The sequence below is a fragment of the Somniosus microcephalus genome, chromosome 13 (assembly GCF_052327205.1).
Source record: "Somniosus microcephalus isolate GS21.2 chromosome 13, FLI_Smic_1.0, whole genome shotgun sequence".
Taxonomy (NCBI): Eukaryota; Metazoa; Chordata; class Chondrichthyes; order Squaliformes; family Somniosidae; genus Somniosus; species Somniosus microcephalus.
In genome coordinates this window covers 192497610-192518210 of record NC_140999.1, presented here as the reverse complement: position 1 = coordinate 192518210, position 20601 = coordinate 192497610, and the positions used below count along the sequence as shown (strand labels likewise).

Sequence of the window (20601 nt, the reverse complement as noted above, 5' to 3'; positions counted from 1 at the left end):
TCCCCCTGCTCTTTCCCCAGAGACCTGCAAATTTTTCCCCTGCAAGTATTTATCCAATTCCCTTTGAAAGTTACTATTGAATCTGCTTCCACCGCCCTTTCAGGCAGAGCTTTCCAGATCACAACAACTCGCTGTGTAAAAAAAATTCTCTTCATCTCCCCTCTGGTTCTTTTGCCAATTATCTTAAATCTGTGTCCTCTGGTTACCGACCCTCCCGCCAGTGGGAATAGTTTCTCATTTACTCTATCAAAACCTCTCATAATTTTGAACACCTCCATCAAATCTCTCTTTGACCACCTCTGCTCTAAGGAGAACATGCCCAGCTTATCTCGCGTCCCTCATCCCTGGGACCATTCTGGTAAATCTCCTCTGCACCCTCTCCAAGGCCTTGACATCCTTCCTAAAGTGCGGTGTCCAGAATTGAACACAATACTCCAGCTGGGGCCTCACCAGTGATTTATGAAAGTTTAGCATAAGTTCCTTGCTTTTGTACTCTCTGCCTCTATTAATAAAACCATGTGCTTGTTTAACAGCCTTCTCAACTTGTCCTGCCACCTTCAAAGAGTTTGAGTATGAGCCCCCAGTTCACATTGAGGGCACTATGTCCAACAAACTACTTTCTGTAGTCCCTATGAGTGCAGCATTGAGGAGATGTAGCTATTTTGGTAGCCAATTGCAATAACATGAAGTTGACTTGCCAATTGGCAATGCTTTGATCTCGCTATCCGCTCCGAGGACTTCCCTCTTTGAAGCTGGCTTGCACAGGGTGTTGCCCAGAACTGGGAGGGAGGACGGAACATAAGAACATAAGACGTAGGAGTGGGAGTTGGTCATTTGGCCCCTCGAGCCTGCTCCTCCATTCAATAACCTCATGGCTGATCCGATATTGGCCTCAACACCACTTTCCTGCTCTCTCCCCATACCCATTGATTACTTTGTAGTTCAAATGTCTGTCTATCTCCGCCTTGAATATATTCACTGACTCCGCCTCCACAGCTCTCTGGGGAAGAGAATTCCAAAGATTCACGACCCCCTGAGAGAAGAAATTCCTCCTCATCTCCGATTTAAAAGGGTGACCCCTTATCCTGAAACTGCCCCCTAGTTCTAGATTCCCCCACGAGGGGAAACATCCTCTCTGCATCTACCCTGTCAAGCCCCTTCAGAATCTTGTATGTTTCAATAAGATCACCTCTCATTCTTCTAAACTCCAATGAGTATCGGCCCAACCTGCTCAACCTTTCTTCATAGGACAACCCCCTCATCTCTGGGATTAACCTCGTGAACCTTCTCTGAACTGCCTCCAATGCAAGTATATCCCTCCTTAAATAAGGAGACCAAAACTGTACGCAGTACTCCAGGTGTCTCTCAGATGGACTTTGATCCTAGTGATTTCTAGAAGCATGGAGCAACCTTTTGGAAATGTATTGCTAGGGTCGGCATCTCCCTCCCTGGGTTCTAAGCATTCTACCGGCTCTTGGCTTTTAGGGAGTGAACTTGTACGTGAAGAATCTGGACGATGGGATTGACGATGAGCGTTTGAGGAAGGAGTTCGCTCCGTATGGGACAATCACTAGTGCAAAGGTACGAGACATGAATTCCCCACTGACATAGAAAGAAGTACAAGAGGAAAAGGCAGCTTTGGAGTTGGGGATTTGATGGCAACTTGTGTGCGGTGGGGCATTTTGGGGGGGGGGGGGGGGTGGTGGGGGAAGTGATTTTTGAATTAAACCCTGTTGAGTGAAGGACTGGCAACACCCCCCACCCCTCCTGAAGTAAATCCTAGACATTGTGATCTGAAATGTTCTTGGCAAGAAACTGGTTCTTGCTGGTTATAGGAGTATCGTGGTTCTGGTACCAGACCAGCAACCCACAGGTCATGAGTTCAGTTCCTACATTGGAAAGCTGAGAAATTGAATTCAATAACTCGTAATTTGTGAGTTGGCATCAGAAAATTAAAAAACCACATCAGCTGGTTCACGAATGTCCGACAGGGAAGGGAACCGAACACCCCTGCCCGGTTGGGTCTACATGTGACGCCAGTCTCTCGCTGCATGTTGATTCTTGGTGCCCTCGCAAGCCATTGGGTTATTGAGCAATCGCTACAAGGCGACTAGAGATGGGCAATGAATGGATCTTTGCCCGTGTGGGTGCCCATATCTAGGGATAATGGGCCAGATCTTGCTGGAGTGGGGCATCTCGCAGCGTGCCCCGTTATTTAGAATTTTTTCCTCGCCCAGTAACTTGCTGGGAGTACGAGCTGATAACGGCGACGGCAATGGGGCATCCGAGACCTCGGTGAGCGGCGGGACCAACCATCTATCTCCTTAACCAGTGAGATTTAAGGATTGAGGAGGAAACAGAGGAATGACCGAGAAAGAAATCGGGTGAATTAGAATCAAATCGGGTACAGAAGAGAAAGATTGGATTCAGAGAGAGAGCGGAAAAAAAAGACAGAAAGGAAAAGTAAGGAAAAAATGTAAAAATGTTAAAATCTCTCTTGAACAATTTACCACCTGAAGGAATGACTCCACAGTTTAAATTGTTCCTATTCTGGACCAGAGAGATTGATTGGCATTGCTTTAACAATTATCACATCATTACAAGGGTACTTGCACTCTTAATTGCCAGACTTAAACTCGCCGTAGAAAGTTAACGGGCAATTAATGTGCAAATCCAGCAAGTTCTTAAAATTAACGGGAGGCCAAGGGTGTGATGCCGTTTGTGTGAGACAGAGCAGAGCGGCGTAAATTGACCAGTGATTTCTGGAGATTCGCAACCAATGTTCCCTCTAATTAATTAATTTTTTTATTTTCGGAGCTGCCTTGTAATGGGCTGCGCGGGTTGTTCAAGATTCCGCGGTTTTTCTATTTAAAAGCCGGTTCACCGGCTGCGCGGGACCTGCCGTGCAGCTTAAAGGGAACAGTGTTCGCGCCTAATGAGGTATCTCTTCATCCCCTGGACGTGCCGGCCGATTCGCGCATTAATAATGGCGTGCGTCGTTACCGCGGCCGTTATTTCTCCAGCTCGGCTCGGCCCGATATGAAAGTCGGAGGCCAGTCAGTTCCTGGTGCAGTCACTGCATCCGCTACCGCCTCTGACCCCGCGGCACTCCCGACCCGCATTGTGGTTCTTTTTTTTTGTTCCAGGTGATGACCGATGGAAGCCACAGCAAAGGCTTCGGCTTTGTCTGCTTCTCCTCACCGGAAGAAGCTACGAAAGCCGTGACTGAGATGAACGGGCGGATCGTCAGCACCAAGCCGTTGTACGTGGCCTTGGCTCAGCGCAAGGAGGAACGCAAAGCGCATCTGACCAACCAGTACATGCAGAGACTGGCCAACCTGAGAGCCATACCCAGTACCCTGCTCGGCTCGTTCCAACACCTGACACACTCCGGGTACTTCATGCCGGCTGTGCCGCAGGTAAAAGAGTGAGAGAGAGATGTGGTGCTGCCCTGTGCCAACCTTCTGAAATAATGGGATAACCGGGTATGGTGCAGCAGTGGTTTGTGTTACTGGAGATTGTGAGTTTAAATCCCACCGCAGCAAGTTTGAGAATTTAAATTTTAAGTTGGAGATAAAAAGCCGGTCTGAGTAAAAGTGACTGAACCTGTCGGATTGTCGTAAAAATTCATCTGGTTCACTAATGTCCTTTTGGGGAAGGAAATCTACCATCCTTACCCGGTCTGGCCGATATGTGACTCCAGACCCAAACCAACGTGTTGAGTTTTAGCTGCCCACCGAAGGGGCCCCTCAGTTGGACCAAACCTGCCATCAGCGGTTAAAGGAGAAGGCCCACCACCACCTTCTCGAGGCAACTAGGGATGGGTAATAAATGTCGGCCTCGCCAGCGACACCCACACCCTGAGAATTGGGTGTTTTAAAATAATACTTTGCACCCTCATTGCTGCAGCACTGGATACGTTTTAGCGATGATTCATCGTGACACAAGATTACAAACACACTTAAATATGGAGCTATGTTTGAGCGGACTGCACCACACCAGAGTTGTGCAATTCCTCAAACGAGTGCCATTTCCCCGCTCTCCTAACCTCGGGTGGTGGGTGCTCGTCAACCTTCGATAGGTGGGAGGAGGGCTCGCGGGAACTGGGGCGTAGCCTTGTTGGCAGCGGCTCATTATTATTATTTTGGCCAATGACCCGGGTCCGTATATTGAAGCGCGGAAAGGGTTCAGTTGTACGCACTAAATATTCGCGACTCCCTTCTGAATTCCGCCCCCCCCCCCCCCCACAACACTGAAATGGCCCTAACCCAATTCATGATTGACAGTGTACCTGTGCACCATCTGGCCTTGTCTTCCTTGACCTCTTCTTCAACCGTTGACCATCCAATGTCTCTCCACTTGTCCAGCACAGTAGGACTGCACTCCCTTGGTTCCACTCTTACCTGTCCAATTGTAGCCAGAACATCTCCAGCAATGTCTTCTCTTCCCAACCTTGCACCACCACCTCCAGTTTGCCTTAAGGAACTATCCTTGGCTCCCTCCTCTTCCTCATCAATCTCCACCCCCCTCTTAGCATCGTCCACAAGCATGGGGTCATGTTCCATGTGTATGCTGATGATGCCCAGCTCCCCCTCTGCTGCTGCACTGCCTGCCTGATGGCCAGTCTTGGACGGGCCATAACTTTCTCCAGTTAAACCTTGAGAAGACTCGCCATCATCTTCAGCCCCCACCACCAACTCCGTCCCTCTCCTTGGGTCTCTGAGGCTGAACCAGACTGTTCACAACCTTTAGCACCCTGTTCGACTCTTGAGCCAAGTTTTTGACCCCATATCCTCTCCCATCACAAAGACCGCCTACTTCCACCTCTGTAACATCGCCCAATTCCACCCTTACCTCAGCTGATCTACTGAAACCCTCATCCATGTCTTTTGTCACCTCCAGACTCAACTACTCCAATGTCCTCTTGACCGGCCTCCCATCCTCCACTCTCTAAACTTCAGCTCATCCGAAACTCTGCTGCCCCGTGTCCTAACTCACACCCAGTCCCGTTCACCCATCACCCCCCTGTGCTCACTGCCCCGTGTCCTAACTCACACCCAGTCCCGTTCACCCATCACCCCCCTGTGCTCACTGCCCCGTGTCCTAACTCATACCCAGTCCCGTTCACCCATCACCCCCCTGTGCTCACTGCCCCATGTCCTAACTCACACCCAGTCCCGTTCGCCCACCACCCCCTGTGCTCACTGCCCCGTGTCCTAACTCGCACCCAGTCCCGTTCGCCCACCACCCTGTCCTCACTGAACTACCTTGGCTCCTGGTTCCTCCAATTTAAAGTGCTTATCCTGTGTTTAATTCCCATCATGGCCTCATCCATCCCTATCTTTCTAACATCCTCCAGCCCCACAACTCTCCAAATACTGTTCCTCTCACACCAGCCTCTTGAGTCACTCCATCCTAATCTTTCCTTCCATTGGCTTGCCGTCAGTTTTTCTTTCTACCTCTGAAGAACCCTGGGATGTATTTCTGCATCAAAGGTGTTGTATAAATATAAGCTGTTGATGCCGTCCTGGGCAGTGTGCCCAAGTACAGGAAACTTTGGTTTATCCGGAGGTTGTATGTCCGGAAACCTCGATCTACCGGCAGAAATCAGGAGCCGTTTTGTTAGGTTTTTTTTCTTCTCGTGGCTTTTTTTTTTCAACAGTCGGGCTCTGGAAAGTCTCTGAAGCTGTTGCTAAGCTACAGAGACGCTTCCAAGGTACGGGCCGACTGTTTGACGCTGTTGCTAAGCAACAGTGTTTGTTGTTAGATACAGAGATGAAAACCTCCGTATGCTTCAACATTAACGCTGGTATGTCCGGCAGTTTTGATAGATCGGCAACAGCTCGGTCCCGTCAGTGCCGGATATAACAAAGTTTCCTGTACTGTTCATAAGTACAATTCTATTTTTATTACACGGGATTCCAGGCGCTTTTCCGGTGTGTTGGAATTCCAGTTCCTGATTCCATGTGAAGTGGAGGGCGGCTGAACTATTTTGTGTGTCTTGGACATGTTTTTATGAATGAAAGTGAGTCGCGTGGTCTTTGTTCTGACTGGAGTGTTTGGGCTTCTGGTAGCTGCACGTTCGTTGTTAAAAGTGCTTTGGTCTCCGCAGGTTCAAAATCGCACTGCGTATTACACCACCACTCCCGTGACCCCGATCCGGCCATCTCAACGCTGGACAGGGCAGCCCGTCAGGCCTCCAAGTAAGTGAGGATTTGAGGCAACGCAGGTATTCACCAGGAAGAGGGAGCAATCTGGTGAAGCCGGACTTCCCACCCGCCCACTAAAGAATTATTGGGAGGAAATAACGAACTCTGCTAGCTCAAAAAAAACATGAGCATGGATCATGTATGTGGTCACTTTTTTTCAGGAGCTCATTTCAAGGAGAGAGTTGGTCTTGTCCAGCCTTTTGAGTTGATCATAAACTGACCAACAGAGGGCAGTCTCCACCACAAACTCGACTGCCTGGTTTGTCCTGATCCTCTGTAAACGTCACCGTCTGGATGAAATGGGGAATTTCCTTTGTGTTTTTTGATTGGAAGTTGCTTTGTAATTCTTTCTTGATCTTCTTTTCTCTTCTGTGTCGAGTGGTGCACAAAGACCACCCATTCCCTCCACTGCTTTTTGCATCCAGCAGGTTGTGCTCTGGGTTGCATCTTAACTAACGACCGACTTTTGTGTGGGCAGGTCATCACCCTGACTTGTAACTCCCTACCAACTAGATACAATGGCGGGGGGGGCGCAAGGGGTTGCCAATCCACTCCCATCGAACATGAGTAGCCCCACTGGATGTCAACCCCGTGTTCAGAGACCGCTCCCTGGGAGTGGGGCTCAAACCCGTAGCCTTCTAACTCCGAGAGGCTGAAACGCCACCACTGAGACTAGGCTGGCTTTGATGTTTTGTAATTATTATAACATAAAATGTTTTAAATATTTAAAAAAAAAAAAAAAAAAAAAAAAATTATTGCTGGACCCCATAGCCATGTAACTCAAATAGATTTGTATCAAAACAGGTGAATGTTTAAAAGGTTTCACTGAGCATCTCACAGCACAGTGTCACATATCAGCGAGATACGCAAGAGTTCAACACTAGCGTTCAATGGGAGGAACAGGTGACTGTGGACCTGTGGTTCCCAAAGCTCTCCACCACTGGGGGTTTTCCTCGCCTCGTGCCTGGGTCTGTTGTAGATTCATTGATAGAGATCGATCGCTGTGATTGGTCAACAACTCCATTATCATTGGATTGTGCGACTACTGGGATGGGACAAGGCGAACTAGATGGGCCCTGGGTCTTTTATCGTCTAGCGATTCTGATGATGAATGATCTTTGATTTAATCTTTGATTTAATAGAAGGAGGAATGGGGAACTCTTCCTCATGCTGTGAAGATTAGGGGATGAGATGGTGAACTCATTCAACTGGCCCAGAAGGTGCCCCAAGTGCTGGATCACAGCAAGATCCAGGAATCACATCTGCAATTCCCCTCCCGAGCTCAGCCTTGTTATTGGTGGGAAGTATTCGGATTTTTCGTGAAATCCTGATCTTGCCTCCCTCACCTCTGCGTTCTGGGGTTGAGGCGAGTGAGTTAGCGGGAGGTGGGCAGGGCTCGATGACAGGCCTGTCAGTAACTGCACTGGGCGTGACGTAATGTTAGCTGCGGTTTTTTTTTGGAAGGTGAAACCCATCTTGGTTGGTTTGTGTTTCTAAACTGAGACTTGAGTGGGTTTTTATTTTTGTTTGCAGCCCCCTACCACAACATCCTACCCCCAGTGAGAGGGGCAGCACCCAGGCGAGTGGCCACAGCCATCAGCACAGTGAGGCAGGCATCCACACAGGTCCCCCAGCTCCAGTCCAACACACAGAGAGTGGGTGAGTACCTTCCCGAGTCCGTCAGCAACTCTTGTTCACCACAGGCTAGGAAAATCTCCGCGGGACGTTCAAAAATTCTGGCCTCTTGTGTCTCCCCGATTTCCATCGCTCCACCATTTACGGCCGTGCCTTCAGCTGCCTGGGCCCTAAGCTCTGAAATTCCCTCCCTAAACCTCTCCGTCTCTCTCTCTCTCTCCTTTTAAGTCTCTTCTTAAAACCTCCCTCTTTGACCAAGCTTTTAGTCTGTCCTAAGTTCTCCTTATGTGGTTTGGTGACAGGTTTTGTTTGATAATCGCTCCTGTGATGCGCATTTGGGACGCTTTACTACATTAAAGGCGCTATATAAATGTAAGCTGTTGTTTGTAATTAATCCGCACAGTACCGATCATATCCTTCTGGAGGCAATGTTCAATCTCACGGAAATTTACTTTTTTTAAAGTTTTAAAAACTGCCTTAAAATAGTGATTGGTTAAAATTTGAGTCAATTTAGCCGAGTGTTTTTTTTAAACAATATTCATTCTGTGGATGTGGCAAGGCTGGCATTTACTGCCCATTACCGAGTTGCCTTGAGATGACGGCTATACATGTAGAGGGGCAGTTAAGAGTCAACCGTGTTGGTGTGTGGGGACTGGAGTCGCGTGTAGGCCCAGACCGGGTAAGGACGGCAGGTTTCCTTCCCCAAAGGACATCAGTGAACCAGTCAGGTTTTTATTTCTAGATTTATTTTTCAAAACTTAATTGAGATTCTCAAAACTAGCAGAGTGGGATTTGGACTCATTCTCTGGGTTGTCCAGGTCTCTGTGTTACTAGTCCAGTAACGCAACCACTACACTATGTGCTTTGTTCTGTTATTCCTGGTTTGTGAAACTCAACTAGTTTTGGGTCCCAATCTAGAGCAAAGGAGTCTTTATCAGTTCATTACGTTAACAATCTGTGTGCATTTTAACCCCTCTCTCTTTTTTTCTTATTATCCTCTACTCGCACCTTACAGCCACCATAGGAACTCAGACAGCTGGACCACGTACTGCCCTTTCTGGACCCATGGTGCGGGTACTCCCGCAGTATAAATACACCACTGGGGTCTGCAATACCCAGCGCCCTCCCAGCACACAGCAGGTACTGACCCCAGAGGCTCTGGCCGACCTTTGTGTGTGAAATGTTCGGAAACCATGGTAATGGTCTGCGCCAAAAAAAAAACAACAAAAAAATCAGTAGCCAGAAAATCAGATCTGCGGGTGGCAATGATCCTCGTGGGGTTTTGTTCGCATGTTTCTCGATTCATTGTAGCTTTTGGTTAGAAAGTAAAAACTGGGTTAAATTTCTGAAGCATTTGTGCCGGTGATGAGGCTCGGTCGCTGCAATAGTGGCACATGTCTGCTCCCATCGCCGAGCAGCTTTCCTGAATACTTTGTTACCTCTTGCCTATCGGAGCAGCGAGAGCCTTTTACACAATCCAACTAGTTATCTCGCCCCCTCTCTCTGTGTCCCCTTTCCCCCCCCCCCCCCCCCGGTCTCTCCGTGGTGGTGTGCAAGGATCCTACAGTTTGACTGTTGCCTGGCCTGCTCAGGAAGGAGGGGGAGCAGCACAGATTCAACAGAATGATACCGGGGCTAAAAGGGTTAAATTATGAGGCCAGGTTGCCCAAACTTGCCTTGTATTCCCTCGAGTTTAGAAGGGCAAGTGGTGATCTGCTTAAAATGTTCAAGGATTGGATAGGGTAGCTACAGAGAAACCATTTCCTCTGGTGGGGAATTAAGAATAAGGGGACATAATCTTAAATTTAGAGCCAGGCTTTTGAGGAGACGAGGCTGCAGGATGACCAAGGCTGGAAGCTGAATATCCAAGGATAGTCCATATTTAGGAAGGACAGGCAAAAAAGAAAAGGAGGTGGGGTGGCCATGTTAGTAAAAGATGAAATCAGAGCAACAGTGAGAAAGGATATTGGCTCAGAAAATCAAGATGTAGAATCAGTCTGGGTGGAGCTAAGAAGCACCAAGGGGCAGAAAACATTGGTGGGAGTTGTCTATAGGCCTCCAAACAGTAGTGGTAATGTAGGGGACATCATCAAATGGGAAATTAGAGATGCATGTAACAAGGGTACTACAGTAATCATGGGTGACTTTAATCTACATATAGACTGGCCAAACCAAATTAGCAATAATATTGTGGAGGATGAATTCCTGGTGTGTGTACGAGATGATTTTTTTAGACCAGTACATTGAGGAGCCAACTCGGGAACAGGCTATCCTAGATTGGGTATTGTGCAATGAGAAGGGGTTAATTAATAATCTTGTTGTGCGGGGTCCTTTAGGGAAGAGTGACCATAACATGATAGAATTCTTCATTAAGATAGAAAGTGAAGTAGTCCAATCTGAAACTAGGGTCTGAAATCTAAACAAAGAAAACTACGAAGGTATGAGGAGAGACTTGGCTATGATAGATTGGGGAGCTTCATTAAAAGGCATGATGGTGGATAGGCAATGGCTAACATTTAAGGAACGAATGCATGAATTGCAACAGTTATACATTATTTTCTGGCGCGAAAACACAAAAGGAAAAGCGGCCCAACCATGGCTAACAAAAGAAATTAAGGATAGTATTAGATCCAATGATCTAATACTATCATTAAAGTTGCCAGAAAAAGTAGCAAGCCTAAGGATTGGGAGCAGTTTAGAGTTCAGCAAAAAAGGACCAAGAGGTTGATTAAATAGAGTATGAGAGTAAACTTGCAAGGAACATAAAAGCGGATTGTAAAAGCTTCTACAAGTATGTAAAAAGAAAAAGATTAGTGAAGACAAATTTAGGTCCCTTACAGTCAGAAACGGGAGAATTTATAATGGGGAACAAGGAAATGGCAGAGCAATTAAACAAATACTTTGGTTCTGTCTTCACGGAAGAGGACACAAATAACTTCTCAGAAATGCTAGGGAACTGAGGGTCTAGTGAGCAGGAGGAATTAAAGGAAATTAGTATTAGTAAAAAAAATAATGCTGGAGAAATTAATGGGATTGAAAGGTGATAAATCCCCAGGGCCTGATGATCTGCATCCCAGACTACTAAAAGAAGTAGCCATGGAAATAGTGGATGCATTAGTTGTCGTTATCCAAAATTCTATTATATTGAGATCGAGGATCAGCCATGCTATTGAATGGCTGAGCAGGCTCGAATGGCCTACTCCTGCTCCTATTTTTCTGTTTCTAAACTCGGGAATAATTTCTTCACACACAAGGTGGTAGAAATCTGGAACTCTCCCAAAAAGGCTGTGGATGCTGGGGGTCAGTTGGAGCTTTCAAGACTGAGATCGATAGATTTTTGTTGGGTAAGGGGATCGAGGGATACGGAGCAAAGGCGGGTCAATGGAGGTGAGGTGCAGATCAGCTATGGTCTGATTGAATGGCGGGACAGGTTCGAGGGGTGAATGGCCTCCTCCTGCTCCTACACTACTTGAATTGTAAGAGGAAGGTAACTTCCTATTTTGAGCCGGGTTTGAAGTTGGTCTGTCTGTAGTGGGGTTTGCTTATTTTGTTTTGCGGTGATGTTGCAGGTGTCTGAGCCAGCTGTCCTTGTCCACGGTCAGATGCCACTCACTGCCTCTATGCTGGCTGCTGCACTGCCACAGGAACAGAAACAGATGCTGGGTACGTGTTTTAAAACGGAGACCACGTAGGGATGGTGGAAGCATTAGGTTGTTGTAAAAGCAATCCGGCGTCCCATCCTGACACTGAACCACTGATGGTGCGTTAATCTGCCTGCACTCCCCCCAATTGGGGCCTCGTACCCATTCCCTTCACCCCAGCCGTGCCTTCAGCTGTCTGGGCCCTAAGCGCTGGAATTTCCCACAACCTCCTCCCCTCTTTGTCCTCCTTAAAAACCTATCTCTTTGACCAAGCTTTTAATCGCCCCCTCCTAATATCGGCTCCTTTGGTTCGGTGTCGGCTTTTGTCTGACTATGCTCCTGTGAAGCCACTTGGGATGTTTTGCCATGTTGCAGGTGCTATAGCAATGTAAGTTGTTGGCATAAGCATTTGATGAGTGAACAATATTTAAAACATAGCCTTCTGCTCTCGCTCTTTCCTCCCCAGAGGCAGTGATTTGTTGAGGTACAGTTCCATGGAAATTGGCCACCATTTGGTATCTCTCCCAAGTGGTCATCCTTCACATGGGAGCTGGACGACTGATTTCCCCCATTGATGTGGGGGCACGGTTGCCAAGCTTGATGGGATCACTTATCTCTGTTGTGTCACTTTTTTTTCTCCTGGCAAATATTGACCGCAGTTCACTTGTGGGGTAAGGAAGCGGAGAGGCATTGTCCTCTCTGACTCAGGAAGCCATCGCCTTCAGACTCGGCAGCTCGCCCAAAGTCTCTCTGCTTCTCGACTTAACCCCAACCTTCCCATCGTTGACTTGATAATTGGGTTGCCTATTGGGTTGCCTTCGTGGTACGGCTTTGAGCTCGTCATCTTTTGGTTTAATCCGGCTTCTGTTTTTTGAGAGAAAAAAATCCTGCGTAAATTTCTAAATATTGGCCATTTGTTTTTTTTTATAAAAAAAGCAACGCTGGTCGTTACCTGTGGAAGTTTCAGAGCTCTTGTCTTTTGTACAGGTGAGCGCCTGTATCCACTGATCCATGGCATGCACCCAGCCCTGGCCGGCAAAATTACAGGAATGCTGCTGGAGATTGATAACTCGGAGCTCCTACACATGTTGGAATCGCAAGAATCCCTTCGCTCCAAGGTAGGATTTTTTTTTTTGGAGGGGAAGACCAGGTTAACATTACTTGTCAGGGAGTTGGATGTCACAGGGGAATGGTAGCACAGTGGTTATGTTACTGGACTAGTAATCCACAGGCCTGGACTAATGATCATGAGGTCAAATCCCACCACGGCAGCTGGGGAATTTAAATTCAATTATTATATAAATCTGGAATTAAAAAGCTGATGTCGGTAATGGTGACCTTGAAACAACCAGATTGTCATTAAAAACCCAGCTGGTTCACTAATATCCTTTTTTAGGGAAGGAAATCTGCCACCCTTACCCGGTCTGGCCGATATGTGACTCCAGACCCACAGCAATGTGGTTGATTCTTAACTGCCCTCTGAAATGGCCGAGCGAGACACTTGGTTGTATTCAAGAAGGCAGCTCACCACCACCTTCTTGAGGGCAGTTAGGGATGGGCAATAAATGCTGGCCTTGCCGACGACACCTACATCCCAGGAACGAATAAAAATCGGGTGTTTGGGAAGCTGGCATGGAGTAGATGGAGTCACTCGTGCTCAGTTCTTGCCTCCGGGCGTAGCTGAATGAATGGTTTGTGTCCTGTGATGTGTATATATAATCTATACCCAAGCACTCAAGTGAGGGATGCCTTCAGGTTGTGCCCCCACAATCTTTTGTCGCATTCCTTTTGAGGCATGTAAAGGGTGCCAAAATAGTCTTTTGCTTTTACAGAGGAATTCCTTTTCCCAGTTATGAAGACCAGCTGGGCTCCTCTGCTTCCTGCTCCCTTTCTCTTGATTGAGCTTCAGGTAGACTTCAAGTGGTCCATGTTGGGAGCTCGGGACCGTTCGGAGTCGCCTCGTATAAAATGTTTCATTTAAATCTGAGCTCTCGATTAGATTTTTGGCAAGTTCCTCAATAGAATTGCTATGGGCCGCTTTCCCTGCCAGCGTACGCTACTGGTCTTGGCCTTAGCTGTGGCTCAGTGGGTAGCACCCTCACCTCTTGAGTTGTGGGTTCAAGTCCCACTCCAAAGACTTGAATGCAAAATCTAGGCTGGCGCTCCCAGTGCGGTACTGAGCCCATGTTCAACCGAGGACCCCATCTGCCCTTTCAGGTGATCCCACGGCCACCATTTCGAAGCCGAGCAGGGGAGTTCTCCTCGGTGCTCTGGCCAACAGTGACTATTCTTCAAAAATATTGACGTGGCCATTTGGTTAAAATCTTGCAGAGACACCGACCCCTTTAAGGGCTATGCTGGTCTTCAACCTGACCCAGTACTTGGAGGTAGAGGATTCAATGGCTTTCCCAGATTTGGTGACATGGATCTTGCCAAAGATTGGGAAAGGCTGAACGGTCACCTTGATGCCCAAGGCTTGAGATTCAGGACAAGCTATGTTGAGTAAAAACCCTGTCCCAGGACCAAATGTTGCAATTTTTAATTAAAGTAGAACCGGGATGCAAAATAATAAAGAACTTTAACTGTCCGATTGCACAGTGTGTCAGAGTAAATTTTTGGTGCAGAATTGTTGCTCTAGTTCTCCAGGTGGGTTCACACAGCGAACAAAGCAGATACACAAGTCAACAATGACTTTCTGAATACTTGGGTGTGGGAGGGGTTAAAATACATGAGCATCGTGTCCCAGCAGCTAGTCCGTGAGACTTTACTGGCCCACAGCAAGTGGCTGAAGTCTTGGAACCAGCCAATGGAGTCCTTGATGTGGTGGCAGAGGTTGTGGGGTGATGACCTGCAGCTCCAATGGTGAGAGGGTTGGGTCATCCAGAGGATAACATAATTTAAAAAAAAATTCATTTCTAGGATGTGGGCATCACTGGCAAGGCCCGCATTTATTGCCCATCCCTAGTTGCCCTCGAAGGTGGTGGTGAGCCGCCTTCTTGAACCGCTGCAGTCCGTGTGGTGAAGGTGCTCCCACAGTGCTGTTAGGGAGGGAGTTCCAGGATTTTGACCCTGCGATGATGAAGGAGCGGCCGATATATTTCCAAGTCAGGATGGTGTGTGACTGGGAGGGGAACTTGGAGGTGGTGGTGTTCCCATGCACCTGCTGCCCTTGTCCTTCTAGGTGGAAGAGGTCGCGGGTTTGGGAGGTGCTGCTGAAGAAGCCTTGGTGAGTTACTGCAGTGCATCTTGTAGATAGTACACACTGCAGCCACGGTATACCGGTGTTGGATGGGGTGCATGGCACTCAAGGTTAATGAAGATATCTATAGATGTAAATCAAGATTTAAGTGAAGGTCTATGATTACTGAAAATTTGTGTTGTGTGGGTCCCTTTTTTGGTTAGATGTGTTTGTCAGATTCATTCTCTAATCTGCAGTGTCCTCTACTATAGAAAGAGCCAAGTTGTTATCTTGCCTTTTCTTGATTTACAAGATGTAGACTGAAACTTAGAACTATAAAACTCTGTTCAAATTCCAACGAATAATAGGAATTCCCATTGTGTCAAAATGGTATCCAAGGTCTCCATGTTCATCCTGAAAGTGACACTCCCGAAAATATGGTGTCAGCTGTGGCTCAGTGGGTGGCACACGCTCCTCTGGGTCCGAAGGTTGTGTTCAAGTTCCAATCCAGAGACTTGAGCACAAAATCAAGGCTGGCACTCTCGGTGCAGTGCTGAGGGAGCGCTGGTAGATACCTGATAAAACACAAGGGGGGGAAATTCCGTTGTTTGCGCCTCCCGTTAGCGCCTTAAGAGGGCGCCAATTGGGGCGCAAAGCAACTAGCGCCCGGGCGCGGCGATGTTTGTGGCGCTCGCAAAATTAACTAGACATTTTGCGGCGGCGCTAAACACTTCCGCCACGATCTCCTGCGCCGGCAGATTGTGACGTCATTCGAGTGCGCAACGCCCCGTTAGTGCCCCGGACCGGATATTGAGTGGCGCCGCCTGCCGCTAGCAATGACAGGTTGAGGGGAGCATTATGCTGTCAGAAAGGGACTAGGGGAGCGCTATTTAAAGGCGACCGCTTCCTACCTTTTTTTGTCGTTGACATTTTTGCAGCATGCAGTCAGAGAGAGAGAGACTTCTGGAGAGATTCGACGCTGTGTGAAGGAGTTTTGAGTACTGAGCAGCACTTTGCAGGTTTATCTTGATTTGCCCTTCCTTGCTTCGCAGCGCTCTGAGTTAACGCCTCACTCCTCGGCATTTGCGCCTTAAGACAGGTGTGAAGCGCCTGATTTAGCGCTCCAATCACCTCCAGGGGCGATAAAAGCCAAGTATGCTGTCGGAGGCGATAATTAGCGCCGGGCACTAAACTTTGCGCACGGCCGATAACGGCACCCCAAATGGGGCGATACCGAATTTTTCCCCCAAGAAGGGAACCAGAAAGCAATGAAGATGAACAAGGTAAAAGACGCACTGAAATCCTGTCGGAGAGAAGAGCAGAACTTCTTCAAGGTGGGCATTCCTGGAAGAGAAGTGGCTGTGAACCAAACACTAATACACAAAGAAAATACTGCGGATGCTGGAAATCTGCTCAAGGCTTCGGATTCTGGATCAATTCCATCTCCCTGCATCGTGCCGCTTCGCAGGGTTTTGCGAAGAGTATCGAGTGAGTATCTTGTCCTCGGTTAAGCTGCAGCTTGAAGAATCTGGTGTGTTTTGGGCTCTTCCAGGTGGAGGAAGCTGTGGCCGTGCTCCAGGCTCACCAAGCTAAAGATACAGTGCCGAGAAAGGGAAGTACCGTTGCCTGAGCAGGTAAGACTATTGACTGTAGTTAAGTGGTACGGTGGGAAGGTACAAGAGTTTTTGGCTTGTGCCCTTTTCAAACTGGACTGAAGCTGGATATTTTCCAGCTCTTGCAGCTTGCTGTCTAAATTCAATATAGGCACCACATGATACTACAGAGAATGTACAGCACAGAAACAGGCCATTCAGGCCAACTGGTCCATGCTGGTGTTTATGCTCCACACGATCCTCCTCCCACCCTACTCCATCTCACCCCGTCAACATATCCTTATACATGTTTATCTAACTTCCCTTTAAATGTATCTACTATTCACCTCAACCACTCCCTGTGGGAGCGAGTTCCACATTCTCCCCACTCTCTGGGTAAAGAAGTTTCTCCTGAATTCCCTGTTGGATTTATTAGGGACTATCCTGTATTGGTGACCCCTGGTTCTGGACTCCCCACAAATGGAAACATCTTATCTACGTCTACCCTGTCAAACACCTTCATAATCTTAAAGACCTCTATCGGGTCACCCCCCTGCCTTCACTCTTCTAAAGAAAGGAGCCCCAGCCCGTTCAGTCTTTCCTGATGGTTATAACCCCTCAGTTGTGGTATCATCCTTGTACATCCTTTTTTGCACCTTCTGTAGTGCTTCTGTATCTGTTTTTTGTAATCTGGAGACTGGACCAGAATATAACCATGAAAGCTGTCAGATTGTCTTTTTAAAAACCCAACTGGTTCACTGATCTTCAGAGAAGGGAACCTGTGGCCCTTACCCGGTCTGGGTCTACGTGACTCCAGTCCCACATTACATGGTTGACTCGTCATGCCCTCGGGTCAACTCTGGACGGGCAGCCAAGCCAGCGTCTCTCTCATCCCCAGAACAAATTAAGGAGCCAATAGCACAAGAGTGTGTGTGAGTAAGAGGTGGGTGGTGGGAGGAGAGAGACGGGGTGGCTGTACTTGCAGGAGGCAGTTTGAGAACACAAGAACTGCAAGGTGTGGCTGGTTAATGAATTTCCCATTTTTGCAGGAGACTTGAGTAACTCTGCGAGAACTGCTTCACGAAGAAAAGATCTTCCGTAAAACACAATTGGAATAAATTGGTCACGTGATTTAAAGATTGGATGGGAAAGGAAGCTGAGCAAGGATTTGATGGGGAGGGGGGGGGGGGAGGGAATAAAGGTTCTGCTGATATTACAGATCAGTCGTGTGTCGAGACTGGCCTGTGTCCTGCCCTGTCCTGTCCTGGCCTGTCGTGTGTGGTTCTTCGCCTTCGCCTTTATTAAAGTACACTGAAACTGGATTGCGGCTGCTTTGGTCTTTGAATCTTTTATTTTCCCCTGAAAAAGATTCGGAGTAATTTGAAGTGTATGTTCAGATCCTGGATGGCCTGATGGACAATACCCAAAGTAGGCATTGATTATTTTTTGACAATGAAGGGGACACCATTTTTTTTTTGGGGGGGGGGGGTGGTTGAATGGTAACTAAATTTTTTTTTTAAACACACTCCCCTTTGCACTGAGTAGTATTTGAAGTTGTAGAATTGTGCTAGTGTTACACCACAATTAAACCAGTTCCCAACACTGCCTCTTGTTCCTTCCATTACGATGGCATTCTCTCCCTCTCTCTCTGACTGTGCAATCCTATCGAGGATGGTGCAGACCTGTGCTTGTACAGTGGAGAGGGGTACCACTTCATTCACTCTCAATTTATTGTCACCGTATGGTATGAGCTTGGGAGGAGTTGCCTGGAGTAGCACTGGTGCTAATGATTAATTATGCTTAGACTGACAGGTGATACTAAAAGGCTCAGAAGACAACCAACTTGGATCAGGCTGAGGTACTGGAGGAGCATGCTAGGCTGGGTGAGTTGGGGGATTGGAGGAGGATGCTAGGCTGGGTGAGTTGGGGGATTGGAGGAGGATGCTAGGCTGGGTGCGTTGGGGGATTGGAGGAGGATGCTAGGCTGGGTGAGTTGGGGGATTGGAGGAGGATGCTAGGCTGGGTGAGTTGGGGTACTGGAGGAGCATGCTAGGCTGGGTGAGTTGGGGTATTGGAGCAGGATGCTAGGCTGGGTGAGTTGGGGGATTGGAGGAGGATGCTAGGCTGGGTGAGTTGGGGGATTGGAGGAGGATGCTAGGCTGGGTGAGTTGGGGGATTGGAGGAGGATGCTAGGCTGGGTGAGTTTGGGGGATTGGAGGAGGATGCTAGGCTGGGTGAGTTGGGGGATTGGAGGAGGATGCTAGGCTGGGTGAGTTGGGGGATTGGAGGAGGATGCTAGGCTGGGTGAGTTGGGGGATTGGAGGAGGATGCTAGGCTGGGTGCGTTGGGATTGGAGGAGGATGCTAGGCTGGGTGAGTTGGGGGATTGGAGGAGGATGCTAGGCTGGGTGAGTTGGGGGATTGGAGGAGGATGCTAGGCTGGGTGAGTTGGGGGATTGGAGGAGGATGCTAGGCTGGGTGAGTTGGGGGATTGGAGGAGGATGCTAGGCTGGGTGGAAAAAGAAATTGGAGGATTTTACTTCACAAACTAAATAACCTATTAGCATGTTAAATTCTTCAGCAGCATCTCCCAAACCCGTGACCTCTACCATCTAGAAGGACAAGGGCAGCAGGCGCATGGGAACACCACCACCACCAAGTTCCCCTCCAAGTCACGCACCATCCTGACTTGGAAATGTATCGGCCGTTCCTTCATCATCGCTGGGTCAAAATCCTAGCACTCCCTCCCTAACAGCACTGTGGGAGCACCTTCACCGCACGGACTGCAGTGATTCAAGAAGGTAGCTCACCGCCACCTTCTCGAGGGGAAATTAGGGACGGGCAATAAATGCTGGCCTTGCCAGCGATGCCCACATCTCATAAATAAACAATTACATTCTCCAGATAATGGGCCATAACACCAAGCAATATTGTTTTTCTTGGGATATGGGCAACACTAGCCCTTCTTGAAGCACTGTGTGGTGATGGTGCTCAGTGGGGGTGGGGGGGGGGGGGGGGGGGGAAGTTCCAAGATTTGGACAGAACCGGATGGTGTGTGAATTGGAGGTGAATTTTCTCAGGGCTTCTAGTTTCAGAAACCCCCATTCATGAGTTTATTGCCTCTGCCAAAGCTGGGGCGGTGGATCTGGAGACGCCCTGGGGCAATCCACCCTCTGGGCTGGATTTTCATTCAGCAGTCGGGAAGGAGGCGGGACTACAACTTTTGGGTTTTAGTCCCGCCTCCATCGACATCCGGCCAATCCACGCGATTTTCCCTTCATTGACCTTGTTGAGCCCGCCCAGTGGGCTCAGCAGGCCAATTAAGGGCCACCCAGCAACAGGTGACGTCACAGACTGAAATTTCATCTATCAAGAGCTTTTGACAGATGAAATATCAGTGTTTCACAGCTGTTTGAAGCTGTCAAACACTGACAGTCTTACTTCTAACCTGAGTCCTTCTACGCAGACTCAGTTAGAACTCTCGCCGGCACTGAAAGCTGCAGGCTGTCACTTTTGACAGATCGCAGCCATTCAGCTTTCAGTGCCGGCTGAGTGATGGACTCCCGACACCTAGAGGAAGAAAGGCTGTTAAGGTAAGTACAGGTAATTTAAATTTCTTTACACCCCTTAGACACACCAAACACACTTACCTTTGCACTCATGCACCCATCACTCACCTGAACACCGACATCGCGACCTCTCCAAGTCCTTCAACCCGACGGCCCACCTGCTCTAACCTGCCGTGGTTTGGAGCCATCGGGAATCCCACATGACACCCTTAAAATAGGGATTAGGCTAAAAACTGCCTGTTAACTGCCTGTTAACAAATGTAAGAAGTCACACAACACCAGGTTATAGTCCAACAGCTTTATTTTGAAATCACAAGCTTTCGGAGCGCTGTTCCTTCGTCAGGTGAAGTGGAGAAATGCATAAAGACAGAGCTTATATAGTCAGAGAATCATGTCGGATGTTTACAGGTAATGTTTCTAACTGCAGTTGGAAACTGTTAGATCCGTGTGTTAATGGAGACACGGAATGCAGGAGTTGATTTAACAAGTGTTTACTGAACAAAGTCGAGGTGAACTAACAACACAAGATGCTACACAGGCTTATACATAGATACATAGAAGATAGGAGCAGGAGTAGGCCATTCGGCCCTTCGAGCCTGCTCCGCCATTCAATGCGATCATGGCTGATCATCCAAATTCAGTACCCGGTCCCTGCCTTCTCCCCATATCCCTTGATCCCTTTAGCCTTAAGAAATATATCCAACTCTTTCTTGAATATATTTAATGAACTGGCCTCCACCACCCTCTCTGGCAGAGAATTCCACAGGTTCACCACTCT

The 20601-nt window shown here is 48.1% G+C and overlaps 1 protein-coding gene across 4 annotated transcripts in view; it reads left to right on the top strand.

Moving 5' to 3' along the window:
* LOC147108929 (embryonic polyadenylate-binding protein-like) overlaps positions 1–17577 on the top strand; it is a 34897-nt gene extending 17320 nt beyond the window's left edge. For 2 of the 4 annotated variants that reach the window (XM_086005882.1, XM_086005884.1), the window contains exons 8-16: positions 1486–1581; positions 3147–3419; positions 6113–6203; positions 7743–7868; positions 8860–8984; positions 11414–11507; positions 12473–12603; positions 16216–16297; positions 17305–17577. In XM_086005882.1, coding sequence (XP_085862008.1) covers positions 1486–1581; positions 3147–3419; positions 6113–6203; positions 7743–7868; positions 8860–8984; positions 11414–11507; positions 12473–12603; positions 16216–16293 — 1014 coding nt within the window. In that variant the 3' untranslated portion in view covers positions 16294–16297; positions 17305–17577. The remainder of the gene's footprint in view (positions 1–1485; positions 1582–3146; positions 3420–6112; positions 6204–7742; positions 7869–8859; positions 8985–11413; positions 11508–12472; positions 12604–16215; positions 16298–17304) is intronic. The other 2 variants (XM_086005885.1, XM_086005886.1) reach the window with 2 other exon arrangements.
* The last annotated feature ends 3024 nt before the right edge of the window (positions 17578–20601 follow it).